The 13,718-nt window shown below is 39.5% G+C and overlaps 1 protein-coding gene across 1 annotated transcript in view; it reads left to right on the forward strand.

Moving 5' to 3' along the window:
• Nucleotides 1-13,718, forward strand: part of LOC121165982 (aspartyl/asparaginyl beta-hydroxylase-like) — a 150,997-nt gene that overhangs the window by 62,190 nt on the left and 75,089 nt on the right. The window contains exon 11 of the mRNA XM_040995007.1: nucleotides 10,553-10,638. Within this exon, the coding sequence (XP_040850941.1) occupies nucleotides 10,553-10,638 (86 nt within the window). The remainder of the gene's footprint in view (nucleotides 1-10,552; nucleotides 10,639-13,718) is intronic.

Consider the following 13,718-nt stretch of genomic DNA (forward strand, 5'->3'; position numbering starts at 1 on the left):
AGGAATATTTTGCAATTTCCTGTCAGATGAGTAGTCTGCAACTCACTTAGTGCATTGGCAATAGGGAGATATATGTATTCTTACCATGTTTTCACTCTTGGTCAGGCATCATTGACTGGGTTTGGGGTTTTATGATTTTAGATTCAGGTGTGTGGCTGAGTGTGATATTTGGACAGAAAGGATCTCATTAACATTCTGGGAAATGTGGGATTTAGTGTTAGTTTCCTACCCATGAGTAGTTCCCTAATGGGCATTGAAATCCCTGTGAGTAGTTTCACAGATCCCTGTGAAGTCACTTTCATCAAAACTATAAGGTTGTTGCAGTGCAGTAGGCAGAATCCTTGACCAGGAGGCTTTTTTCTCAGTCCTCAGCTCTTCCAGTTCTTACCCACTGGTTGATGTTGAACAAGGCCCTTGACCCAATGGAGCTGTTCCTTCTTCTGCCTTTGGTGTTAGCTGACTGCTTCACTTCATCACTGGTGTCACATTGCACACATGCCAGCAGTTATTATCATTGCTTTTCCCGCATGGCATTATTTTATATAAAATTTGTGTTACCCACAATGCTAGATAGAAAAAGAATGTGGTGTTTTTAGTACAGTTTGTTCTCTGGCTAAAAGGCTCAAGATGAATGTAATGGTCTTTACCTGTTTGACATGCCAAGGTCCTTTAATGCCTTAGGTGCGGAAAAGGAATGCTAATTCTTCAGAGCTATTTCTCAAGAAAGTGTTTATGTGTGGGAAATGAACATCCACAGGCGGAATAAGGTGTGAGGATATTGGAGAGCTGTTGGGAGAATGCTTGTCAGGGCTTCTAATTAAAGAGTAAGTTATGCCTCCATTCTGCCTTGGGTGTTAAAGCTTTATTAACACTAGGTTGGAAAACAGCTAACAAAAAAAGCTAAATGCTTAAGGGATTGATTATAAAACTCAATAGTGCCATTAATTTCCATGTATGCCTTAAATTGCTGGAGTCAACTAATGTATTCAGCAAGGAAGCAAGTTCCTGCTTTCTCCCGTGAGTCTCCTTGATTGTGGGATTGGTATCTCATTCTTTAATTAAACTCGTCCAAAGATAGGATCAGCTACAGAGTTTACTGTATAAATAGTTTTTATTCCCAGTGTGCATGCTTAAAACCGTGGTAAAAAAGAGTTCACCATCTGTTGAAAAGCAAAACATGTGTTAGGCTGTTGCATAAAAATAAACTGCACATTATTTTTTTAAAAGTTCACATCACGTAACAGATCTTTGGGCTGACAGTGATCTGTGATTCTTTTTTAAAGAATGTATTTATTTTTATTGAAAATGCAGATTTACAGAGAGAAGGAAAGACAGAGAAAGATATCCTATCTACTGGTTCACTTCCCAAATGGTCGTAACAACTGGATCTGGGCTGATCTGAAGCCAGGAGCTAGGAGCTTCTTTCAGGTCTCCCATATGGGTGTAGGGTTCCAAGGCGTTGGACTATTAGATGCTGCTTTCCCAGACCATTAGCAGGGAACTGGATGAGAAGTGGTGCATTCGGGACTCAAACTGGCACCCTTGTGGGATGGCAGCACTTGCAGGGAAGGATTAGCCAGATGGACCACTGTGATGTTTTTGAATGTCACCACCTTTGCTGTGAGTGATAGTAGGCTCAGTAATGCATTCTGCTACAAAACATGATATTGATAAGCATAGTAATATTCATGTGTTATTATTCAGATAGAGTAGACTGATCTCAATGTGAGTTTTACTGATTAGAAATTAGTGCTTTTTATTCCAATTTAATTATCCGTAGGAGTTTTATTTTCATGCCCCCCTCTCTGAAATTTGGCCATGGTGTTTAGCCATGAATTCAATGGTTCCTTTTCTCCCTTCAGTAATGTTCCCTCAGCTTCGTGACTTCTCCAGCCTGAGTACCACATCTAAGGGATCTTCCTACTTCTCCGCTTCCTCCTGTGCTTACCCTTACCTATTAGAGAAGCTTCCTGAAACACGGATTATTGGTAATCGCTCATGTTGTTTGTGGAGGTAGCTGAGTTCCTCAGGAGATTGCGCATAGGGAGTCAGTGTTGTGGCACAAACTGTGATGCTAACATCCTGTATGCCTGCTAGTTCAAGTTCTGGCTGCTCCACTTTCAGTCCAGCTCCCTAATCATGTGCCTGGGAAAACAACACAAGATGACACACATACATGAGCCCCTTTCTACTATGAGGGAAACTTGGATGAAACTCCAAGCTCCTGACTATGGCGTGACCCAGCTATGACTGCTGTGGCCAGCAATTATAAAATCATTATCTTTTTCTGTCTCTCTTCTCTGTCACTTTTTTTTTTTTTTTTGTAATAGAGCATTGTCATGGATCCCCATGAATCTGGCTTCAGGCCACTTATCTAGGCTTCACCCATAATCTCTGTTCCAGAATCTAATGGAATCCCTCAGTGTTTGCATAAAATTTTTAACTTAACCTCCATACTTTCCTCTTCCTTTGGACTATTTTTACCTCCCTTTTCCTCATTCCAGATAAGATCTGTGCTTTAAGACTCAGTTCATAGGCCAGGTGTTACCTCATTTTTTTTTTTGTTCCATTTAGAAGCAATGCACAGCTGCTCTGTATTCCCAGAACACTTTGTAATTCTTATTTGATAATTTTTATCAGATTACTTTGCCTACCTTCCCAATGCCCACTTTCTAATATTTAAAGTGGCTGAGGATTGTCCTGTTCATTTTACTGTATCTTACACTAGCAAGCATTGTACCTTGTGAGACACTCAACACACTTTGTTCTTCATTATGTTAGATTATAAATTTATATGTCTGTTATTAATAACCCATAATCATATTTGTTTGTTATGAACAATCTACCATTTAAACAGGTGTTTTCTCTGTTTTCTAAATTGCCAGAAATGATTTGCTTGTCAAAACCATTCTGCTGTTACGAAAGTAAACTCAAGCACTTCTCACTCCCCTAAGATCTTCATAGATGTGTGCTGCACATTATGGTCATCCTGTCATGTAAACCGCCACTCCCATAAAACAAGCTTAACAGATTCTGTAATCCCTAGTTTTCATTCTCACAGCACAGGGATAAATTCTAAAGGCACTCTTGGGAATCCTCTCATCATTTTGTGAATATAAACATTTGTTTAAAGGTTTCTACCTAGCTTTGTAAAATCTCAAATGATACCCAAAAAAGAAGAACAAAACCCCATGAATTCCTTGTCATGTCTGTCTTAATTAAGAGATCTAAAGATGAAAGACAGTCAATAATAATGTTGACAAATGTTAGTCAAACAGACTCCTGACGTCTGAATACTCAAACGGAAAATAAGATAGTGTCAGACACTGAACTTACAGATAGCTGCGTGATGCGTAGCTGTCTTTGGCTATCTGACAGACTGCACAGCTGACTCACGTGTAGTTGTTTCCTTTAGCATTAGGGAAGCTTGGCAACCTCTACTTTGTGTTTGGTTCTCCTGGAGTTGTTGATACATAACCAGGCTCAGAAGTGATTGTTTTTTCTTTTCTTTTTTTTTTTAAGATTTATTTATTTATTGAAAAGTCAGATATACAGAGAGGAGGAGAGACAGAGAGGAAGATCTTCCGTCCGATGATTCACTCCCCAAGTGAGCGCAATGGCCAATGCTATGCCGATCCGAAGCCAGGAGCCAGGAATTTCTTCCGGGTATCCCACATAGGTGCAGGGTCCCAAGGCGTTGGGCCATCCTCGACTGCCTTCCCAGGCCACAAGCAGGAAGCTGGATGGGAAGTGGAGCCGCCAGGATCAGAACCGGTGCCCATATGGGATCCCAGGGTGTTCAAGGCAAGGACTTTAGCCGCTAGGCCACACCGCCGGGCCCATGAAGTGATTGTTTTGACATTAGTGGAAAATCAGTATTTTGTTAGAAACATATTTAAAGATACTTGAAATACATTAAAACATCCTTTATACAAATTCCTTGAAACTTGGCAAATACTTCTCTAACATACTTTTTTCAGCCTCTCTGGAATTTGTAAATGTAAGCTGAATGTAATTTGACTTTTTTTCCCCTGTTAATTAAAGGCTATGATGCTTGTTTGAGTGAACATTGCTGTTCACTGCAGAATGCGAGCATGCTTTCTGCAGTTACTGAAGTATGACTGTTCAAACCTACACAATTTGACCCATATTGCAGTGGCACTGGAGCTGGGTTCATGTCTACAGAATTTACTGTCTTTCTCAATTCTAGTCTGTAAGCTGGTACTAAGTACTGAGTATCTGGGTCTACCTGATTCACACAACTTTCACTCCTCTTTCATATGTACTTGGAAATGAGAACTAGCTAGAGAACCAGCAAGACAGGATTGCCAAAATTGTATCTGAGATAAAGTTTGAGGCAGTGGCTTGTTTTCTTAGGACACAGAGCATGTGGAGATGTCACTCATAGACACTGAAGCGGTGGTTGGTAAGACAAGGGTTGCCTTGGTACTGAAGAGGCTTCTGTTATGTATAGAAAACATGTCACTTAGCATCTCTGAAATTTCTGATCTAACATATGGGGTCATATCTGTTAAAGGATTATTACTGAAAAATGCAGTGATGTATAATTTATTAAAATAAACCTGTGGGAAACAGCCAACTATATTTAATAAACCAAAATAGTTGCTGGCCCCGTGGAATGCTCCCAGCTGAATCTTGCATTATTTCAGCACAGGGGGCAGGTGAACATGATTGCCCTTTATATAATGGTGAATATGTTAGTGCCTCTTGGCTGAAAAAATATTTATGTTCATTGTTCTGGCTAAGCCTTGGACATTGAGCTCCTCTTGGTGTGTAGCTGAGATTTAATTCTAAACATAGCAGAAATCCATTATTCCTTAGCTATAGGAGGCAAAAAAGAGTGCATCTCTCTTCCCACCAGTTGGCAGCGAATGGCAGGCAGGTATACAGAGTATCTCCCCAGAGCTGCCAAAATTCACCTCTTCTGCTGGCAAGAAGGCAGCATTAGGAAAGAAGCCTCAGCAGGGTTTATTTTTTTTATCAAGCATGTTAATTTTCCTTTCTCCTGAACTGATAATATAAACAAGGGCCCCTGCCAGAGGCACTTCCCATGACTATCTGTGGATTGGGTTTTTCAACAGCAAATAACATTACTCTCTCTGGTGTGATAACAGATTTGTCTCAGGCCCAAGCATGAAGCTTAGCAGTAGGGAATACCCTGTGCAATTCCCAGTTTTAAATGAAAGAAAAGAGAACGGAGGGCTCGTCACCATGTTTCTTGCCTGTGTCTTATAGTGCGCTGGAGGGTGCAGGCTTGCTTTTCCTGTGTGTGGCAGAGAGGTCCCATTAAAAAGCCTAATAAAGGACTCAAGAGTTCCTGCATGTTTTTCTGTGTTTTTCCCTTCTAAGCCTTTTGCCTTTGATTTCTCTTACTGTCAGAAGACTGGAGCATTTATTCCCATATATTGAAATCTATCTGTGGGTCTTGAAAGAACAGACAGATTAACTTTCAATTCTGTTTTAGATTAAAATATGCAATTGGACTCTGGGTTATTTGACCATTAATAACCAAGGGTGATATTGCAATGAAGTTGTTTTTTATGACTGCTTTGAAATTTTAGATTATATCTCAGAGATAGAAAGGTGCTTCAAAAAGTTTATGAGAAAATAAACTAAAAGAACATGAATTTTCTGCAAAAATTTGATTTGAAATCCATGTAGGTTTTTTTTTTTTTTTTTTTTTTGCATGATACACATTTTCCATGAATTCTTTGAAGACATCTAACAGAATACATTTTTCCTTCAATATCTTACTTTGGTCTTACTTTCCTTCCCTAAGATAATTTTTAGATTACTTGTCATCAGATTTTGCAATATTTTACTACTATCATATATGTTGTATGTATTGGGTTTCCCTTATATGAATTGGTTGGGACCAATGACATTTCAAATTTTGAAGTTCTTCATATTTGAAAATGCTTATATATGTTAACCAGGGATGAGATCTTGAGATGGAAACAGATTCTGAATATAAAATTCATTTATGTTTCATACTACAATATTTCCAATAATGTTGTGCATGAAACAAAGACTGTAGTGCGGCCCTGAGACTTGTGATATCCAGGGGTATGTATTCAAAAGGTTTTTTATTTTGTAGTATTTCAGATTTTTGAATAAGTGATGTATAACTTGTAGTAGGGTCTGTGGAGCGAAGGGCAGGAAAATGCCCCATGGCTTTCAGGCCCTTATTGACTCAGGAAATATGAATAGATATATTAACTTAATTAGTTCCAATATGATATTAAAGTAATCTAGTAAATCTTGAATTCTTTAATGGCATAATAATCTAATCACTAAATTACTTATAATGCAGTGAAATTAAGTTGTCCAAAATTTCTGCTGGGGATATTTGACATTAAGGCAATTCTGAAATTGTTTTTTCTTTAAAAACAAAACAAATAATTCCTCAAACATTTACTAATAAATTGCATACATTTCCCTCTCTAAAAACAGAATACTTAAAGATTCATTTATTTGAGAGACACAATGATGAGAAAAAGAGAGAGAGATACCTTCCATCTGTTATTTAATCCCTAAATTCCCCAACACCTGGAATTGTCCAGACTGCAACAAGGAACCAGAAAGTCCATCCTCATCTTCCACATAAACTGCAGAAGCTCAAGCACCTCAGCCATCATCTGTAATTTCAAGCATATTAGCAGTTAGCTAAATTGGAAGAGACTAGCCAGAACATAAACAGGCACTAGAATGTAGAATGTGATTGTCCTCAGTAGTGGATTAACCACTACACCACAATACCTACCCCTGAAAAGAACATAATTTTAAAGTGGATAAAAGTTGTGTGTAGATTTTTTTTTTCTGGCCCATGTTTTTTTTTTTTTAACCATAGAAGAGAGAGGTAGTTTGCCTGTTTCATGGATGAACAAATAGGGGCTTAGTAAATTTAAGAAGAAACCTTAAAAGTTAGAGTAAAGTTTACTTTACTGCTTCCAGACTCCTTCTCAGTTATGTTTCTGCTAATTCTGGGTGTGCTTGTGTAATGTGTAAATGCTGGGCTCAGAGACACAAAATGAAGGAAAATTACTGTGGTTAGTTAGCCACCTTTGTCCTTGTAGACAAGTAATACAAAGTTCAGCTACCTCCTTTCCACAACATGATAGTTACACTAATGCCTAATTCCACTCTGTCATCACTCTTAAAGTTCACAGAAACACCCTAGTCTCTTAATGTCTGGGAAAGATGCCAAAGTCGTAGGAAGATGGTAAAGAGCGTGGGCTTTGTAGTCTGTGTGAGACCACGTCAAGATCAGTTCTTGACTCCTGCTGTTTACTCTGTGTGAAGTCTTGGTGAGTTACACATGCCTAACAGAGTAGATACTCAGTAAATGCCAGCGTATTATTGTCAGCAAAGAATTGATAAGGCAGTAAGCAGTAACTCAGTGGGAAAGCGAGCTGCTTTGTGAAGTTTCTGTTTTAATATTAGCTGAACTTGGCAATCCAAGGATTTGTTTGTGACTTCTGCTTAATCCTCTGCCATTTACATTTCTCTTTGTCCATATTCAATTGCCATTAGGACCATACCAGAGACTGGGTAAGTTACAAATAAGGAAGATTTATTTTGGTTCACAGTTGGGATCCGAGATCAGAGGGCCACAACTGGCGATTGTCTTGTTGCTTATGGAGTCCTAGGGTAGCACAGGGCAACAGATAGTGAGAGTCAGGGAGCTTGTGAGAAACTAAGATTTAAACTGGCTTTTAATCATTTAAGTCAGTCAGTAGGTTTATTTTAAAGGCATAAAGACAGAGAAATCTCCCACCCACTGATCAGTCCCATAAGGCCCACAAGAGTCAGGCTGGATAAGATAGAAGTTAGGAGCTGGGAACTCAGTCCAGGGCTCTTTTATGGATAGCATGACACAACTACACGATCCGGCACCTGCTGCCTTCCAATGTGTAAAGTATCAGGGAGCTGGAGTCGGGAACCGACCCAGTATTCCATTATGAGTTGTAGTGTCCCAAGTGGTAGTTTAACTGCTATTCCAAATGCCCAACTTGAACTTGACTTTTCTAGCAGAGTGCTTTTCTAGCTCTCTTGAGCTAACCAATAATGGATTAAACCATTCATAGACACAAAGCCCTAATCACTTAAAAGTAGATGCTTAACCTCCCTCTTGGTTCTACTGTAAGTATCTCATTGTGAGCATTAAATTCCTGCGTGGGAACTTGACATTGTGGTATAGCATGCAGTCACCTCCTGAATCCAATGTGGAACTTCTAACCAAGCTCCTAGCTAATGGCTTGGGAAAAGAAGCAGGAAGAGTCACTAGTTTGGGGGAATCCTGACACCCTCTTGGGAGATCCATATGAAGCTCCTGACTCTTGACTTCTGTGTGGCTCAGCCAAGGCCACTATAGCCATTTAGGGAGTGAACCAATGGCTGGAAAATGTCCCATTCTGTCATTCTGACCTATAGCATAGATAGATAGATAAACTTCACATTATCATCATGGGTACAAACTATAACTGGGTCCTAAGCTACTAACCGTACTGAAAAACTTACATGAAAGCATGTGAAATATCAGTGTTTTCCAGTGGGAATTGTCTCAAACATTTTGTTCCTTTTCTCATCTTCCTCCCTGCTCCTCTGCATATTTGTTCTTTGAAACTTTGGGCTACGGGCCCGGCGCGGTGGCGCAAGTGGTTAAGTCCTCGCCTTGCACGCCCGGGATCCCATATGGGCGCCGGTTCTAATCCCGGCAGCCCTGCTTCCCTTCCAGCTCCCTGCCTGTGGCCCGGGAAGGCAGTCGAGGACGGCCCAAAGCTTTGGGACCCTGCACCCGCGTGGGAGAACCGGAAGAGGCTCCTGGCTTCGGATCGGCATAGTATCGGCCCGTTGCGCTCACTTGGGGAGTGAATCATCGGATGGAAGATCTTCCTCTCTGTCTCTCCTCTCTGTATATCCGCCTTTCCAATGAAAAATAATAAAAATAAATCTTTAAAAAAAAAAAAAGAAACTTTGGGCTAGACCTTCTTTATACAATAAGATACTCTTTGTTCTTTATCTTGGGTTGCTTATGGTTTCTCTCACAAGCCATTGTCACTGTGTACATGTTCCTCAGCTGTGTACGCACGGTGGGCTCTGCTGAATTCTTGAAGTGAGCTCAGCATGAGTTAACGTCCCATCATCAGCTGTGGGGAAAAGGCAAGTCAGTGTCTGTGTCCCTGGGCCTTGTCTATACCTTCAGCTTTCCCAACTTCTAGAAAGCCCATATACTAATAATCAGAAGGTGCATACATGTGTAGCACCAGACCCTAGCATTCAAGCAGAAGATTTCTAGCTTTTCACCTACAAGAAAATAACTGGTAAAGGTACAACTTAAGCAATGTAGTATGACAAATGAAGCTGCTGCTTGTGGCCCTGGCATCCCGTATGGGTGCTGCTTCAAGTCTTAGCTGATCCACTTCTGATCCTACTCCATGTTGACATATTTAGGAAAGCAGGTGCATGCTAGGCTTTCCCAGAGTTCCTGCTGTGGATCTGCATGTAGACTCTTCTATAAAAGCAGAACAGGCCATTGGGAGACATAAGTCAGTGCTAAGATGACAAGACATAAGCTCCCACCAGCTTAAATCCATGTCGCAGTCCAGTGTCAGTTAACCTTCTGTGTCAGCGAATATGCTAACATGTGATGTCATGCAGTCGGAAAAGACCCTGTTCACTACTTGCTCAGTCTCTGATTTAGAGACAGTTTTCAGTGGACAATAGAGGAATTAGCAGTTGGTGGAGAGGAGAATAAGTTGGCATAAACAAAATACAAGATCATGACAATATTGTAAAATTGTACATGTAGGTAGGTAAAGGGAATCAAATTGCCATTCTTCAAATTCTTCATATTGCCTGATGTAGCTGACCAAATGATGCAGCTTGGATGGTCTGTAAGCAGGGAGCTGGATGAAAAGTGGAATAGCCAGTACTTAACCTGGTGGTCTTATAGCATACTGGCATTATGAGTGGCAGTGTAACCTGCTGTGCACAACAGCCACCCTTCCACACGGTTCTGTGAGATGCACGTGTCAGTCCAGTGTTCCGTGGGGCAGGGCATGATGCACCCGAAGAGCCTCAGCTGCTAAAGGAAGAGACTGTTTTACCTCACACTCTTGAGAGTAGCTTTCCATTTTAGCTTTCAGTTGTACCATATAGAGCTGTAAATATATGCAAGAAATATTTTAAGCAGTGTTTTGGACTTAGCCAAGAAGAGTCCAGAAATCATGCCTACTGTTTTTAATTTAGAAATCTGAGCCACTATCCCTGAGCATTTCAGGACACCAGTATCCACCCAATCTTGCATTAATATTTTGGCGCATAAAACCAAAGCTGTGTCATATTCCTTTGCAGCTAATGACTTTGTCATACTCTCTGAGGAGCAATGAGAATGTGAGACAAGGGCACCTGCTCCTGCAGTTGCACGTTGGAGATCAATGCTGAATTCCTTGCTCCTTGTAAACCATTATTCTTAAAAAGTAATTCTAAGCAATAAAAACCAAAAACATCTCTTTTTTTTTTCTTTCAGCTAAGAAAAAGAAGCCTAAACTTTTAAATAAATTTGATAAAACTATTAAAGCTGAAATCAACGCTGCAGAAAAACTCCGTAAAAGGGTAGGTGAATATTCTTGTTTCACAAGGTATGGTGTTTTTATGTTGTTAACTAAATCCAGCCATTCCTCTTGGTACAGTAAAAGATAATGATAATAAATGCAAAAGAAAGCCACATTTGTAGGTGGAGTCGATTTCCCTTTGGCTATAAGGGCATATTTCCATGTGTGGTAAATGTGGTGGATAAGATTGGTAATCACATAGACAAAGAAAAGCAGAACCATCATCTTCTGGCCAGCTGCCTCGGTGTTAGCCTACCTCTGTTTCCTTCTGGATGTGTGGTTTTTGGCAAATCACTTGGTCATTCACAGCCTCCATGTCCCTATTAAATTTTTTGTTAAAAAATGAAAATGGTAAGTACTCTGCTAACTCCCTGCTTGATTTTTATAAAGATCAAATGAAATTAAAAGAAAGAAGGCAGCATTTTCAAGGAAGATCCAGGTGGCTTTTTAAAAATTTATTTTAATAGCCAAATAACAATGATAAATGTGTATGCGATATAGTATGATAATTTGCCACATATAAGGCATATATATAATGATCATACTAGTCTAATTAGAGTTACACGTCTGTGCATGGTAGGGAATGTCTGGCTGTATAGGTCTGCAGCATCATTTGGTCTAATCTTACCAAGGCTACCTCAGGCGGGACTTTAAATTTGATAAATATTGAGTATGCAGGCAAATTTTTAAATTCCTAAGTTTGGTGGGCTTGAATGATGTGATAAATATCTAAATAGCCTTTGATATTTGGAGCGTGTAATCTCTAAATGCTTCTTTTCCCCTCTATTTTATCTATTTATTAGTGTATTATTTGAGAGGAAATGCGACAAAGTATCAAGCGATAAGGAAGGAGAGATTGCTCTCCCATCTGCCGGTCATTCTCCACATGGCTGCAGTAGCTGGCTCTGGGCCTGGCTGGAGTCAGGAACCAGGAACTCCATATAGGTTTCCCACATGGGAGTAAGGGGTCCAGCTCCCTGGAGCAGCTTCCACAGCCTTCCCAGGCACATTAGCGGGAAGAGGGAACAGAAGCGGAGCAGCGAGGCTTTGATATATCATGCTGACATCTTTGCAAGCAGTGGCTCAATACACTATGCCAAAAACTGGCCCCAAAATATTTTCAATTTTATAGTCTGTATGCAAGAGGAAAAACTAGATTCATCAACAGTCTTTTTGATGCTTGTTATTAGATGTAATGGGTTTAATTTAACATCCTCTGAGTCAGTATTAGCCTCATGCATCCTCATTTCTCAGGCTGGATATTTTACTTTCATTATAAGTTAATTTGAAAATTTCTGTCCTGTCTTAGATACTGAAGTTTTTGAAAACGATGAACTGGCACAATATAGAAGTATTTATTTTTTTTACTCAGTTGTAAAAATGTCTGTTGTAATGTGTTTAGTCATTGTTGATGAGTCGTTTCTTGTTTTTCATGGAGGCTTTTCTTTTCTCTGCTTGTACTTAAATTTAGATCCTCTATAATGCTCATGAGGTTTTCTGTATTAAGCTTTTTTAAATCAAGTAGACACTGGCTGCCAAGAAAGAGGAGACACAGAATATACAACTAAATGAATAATGATTTTAAAAAGCACACACAAATTAGACACTGATGTGGAAAAGAATGGGTTTCACACTTTTGCTGTTGTTGTTGTTGTAATCATGCAAGCACCATCAGGAATAAAGGCTTTTGTAACTAGCACTACACAAGTCAAGGTATAGCTTGTCCTGTTCACCAGTTGCAAATATGTGTTGTGGCAGATTGTTATTCACTGCCCTTAAGTTTAAACACATGGAATGCCTTCTAAGTCTATCATGTGTAACCTTATGAAATAAAATGATCAACTGCTTGTATGGGGTGATTTGCATTTCATTGTAGAAATGAGACAAGAAGTTTCATATTCTAACTTCATTTGGTATCCTCAATTTTCTCTGAACTAAATGTCATATATGAAACTGTAAAATGCCTGGTGGACAGGAGACTCTGAGGATAAAGAACAAAGATACGATTTTAAAGCAAGGACTTTATGTACTTCTAATGAATGATAAGGAGGAGCTCAGTTACCAAGCAGCATTTAAGTCAGGGGGACATGAACCTGCAAACAGTCCATGGGGTATTCCCATTTTGCCTCTTTGCAGAAATTGTAGTGTTTTCCTCAAGGAGCACAGTGAATCTATAACAGTGCATATAAAAGAGGAAGAAATGGCCACATAAGCGATTCTTGCTTCTGAAACAAATGGGAGTTGTATTATTTACTGAGTCATCAGCATAATCAAGTCTTTTAGGGTTATTTTTCTAGCTAGTATTTTCAGAGGATTTGACTTGTGCACTTCAATAGCTGAAGACTGAGCCAAGGCAGTTCTGTCCTAGTTCCCATCGTATTTTCCAGAACTTCATTGGCTCATGTTTTCTCCCAAAATGTATGGATTAAGAAAACTTTTCACTCATTTATATTTTCAATGTAATATTCATTATTTAAAATCCCCCCCTAAATGTCTCAAAAAAATTTGGAATGATATACTAAAGCAATCATTGTGTTGGAATTATTTATTATTGTACTATTAATGGAAAAGTAAAAGAAGAGGAGAGGGACAACACACATGTACAAACCTGAGTAAGGTCAGTGCATAAAAGTTCATGCCATAAGCTCTGAACTGTGCAAGGAGTAATAGCAAGTATTCTTCCTTGAGGTTAGGACAAAGAAACAGAATTATCCTGTAAGGCCAACATTGCTCATGAAAATAGCTATTCTGTACCAACTGCAAGCAGGACTGCTTTACGGTAGATCTTCACAGAGCACCCTCTGATGACAGTCTGTGAGACTTCCTCCCCGATGTCAAGTCAGAGGATTCCATAGTACAGCTATGTGCTGGCGTCTCACTGTCCTTCAGCACAGCTCATTGACCTCAGGCCACAGTAATATGTCTCAAGTTGGAGGACAAGTCATTTTCAGCCAGTTTTTCAAAAACATTTTGTTTTACAACTAAGGATTGTACCCTAGTACTAGGAGCTGTATTAGAAAATGAAGAAGGAAAATTGCTTCCAACTGAAAACAAACACACATTTGACCAGCTAACTGAAGT

Source organism: Ochotona curzoniae, unplaced genomic scaffold, assembly GCF_017591425.1.
Source record: "Ochotona curzoniae isolate NIBS_2020 unplaced genomic scaffold, NIBS_Ocur_1.0 contig_1071, whole genome shotgun sequence".
In the NCBI taxonomy this organism is placed as follows: Eukaryota; Metazoa; Chordata; class Mammalia; order Lagomorpha; family Ochotonidae; genus Ochotona; species Ochotona curzoniae.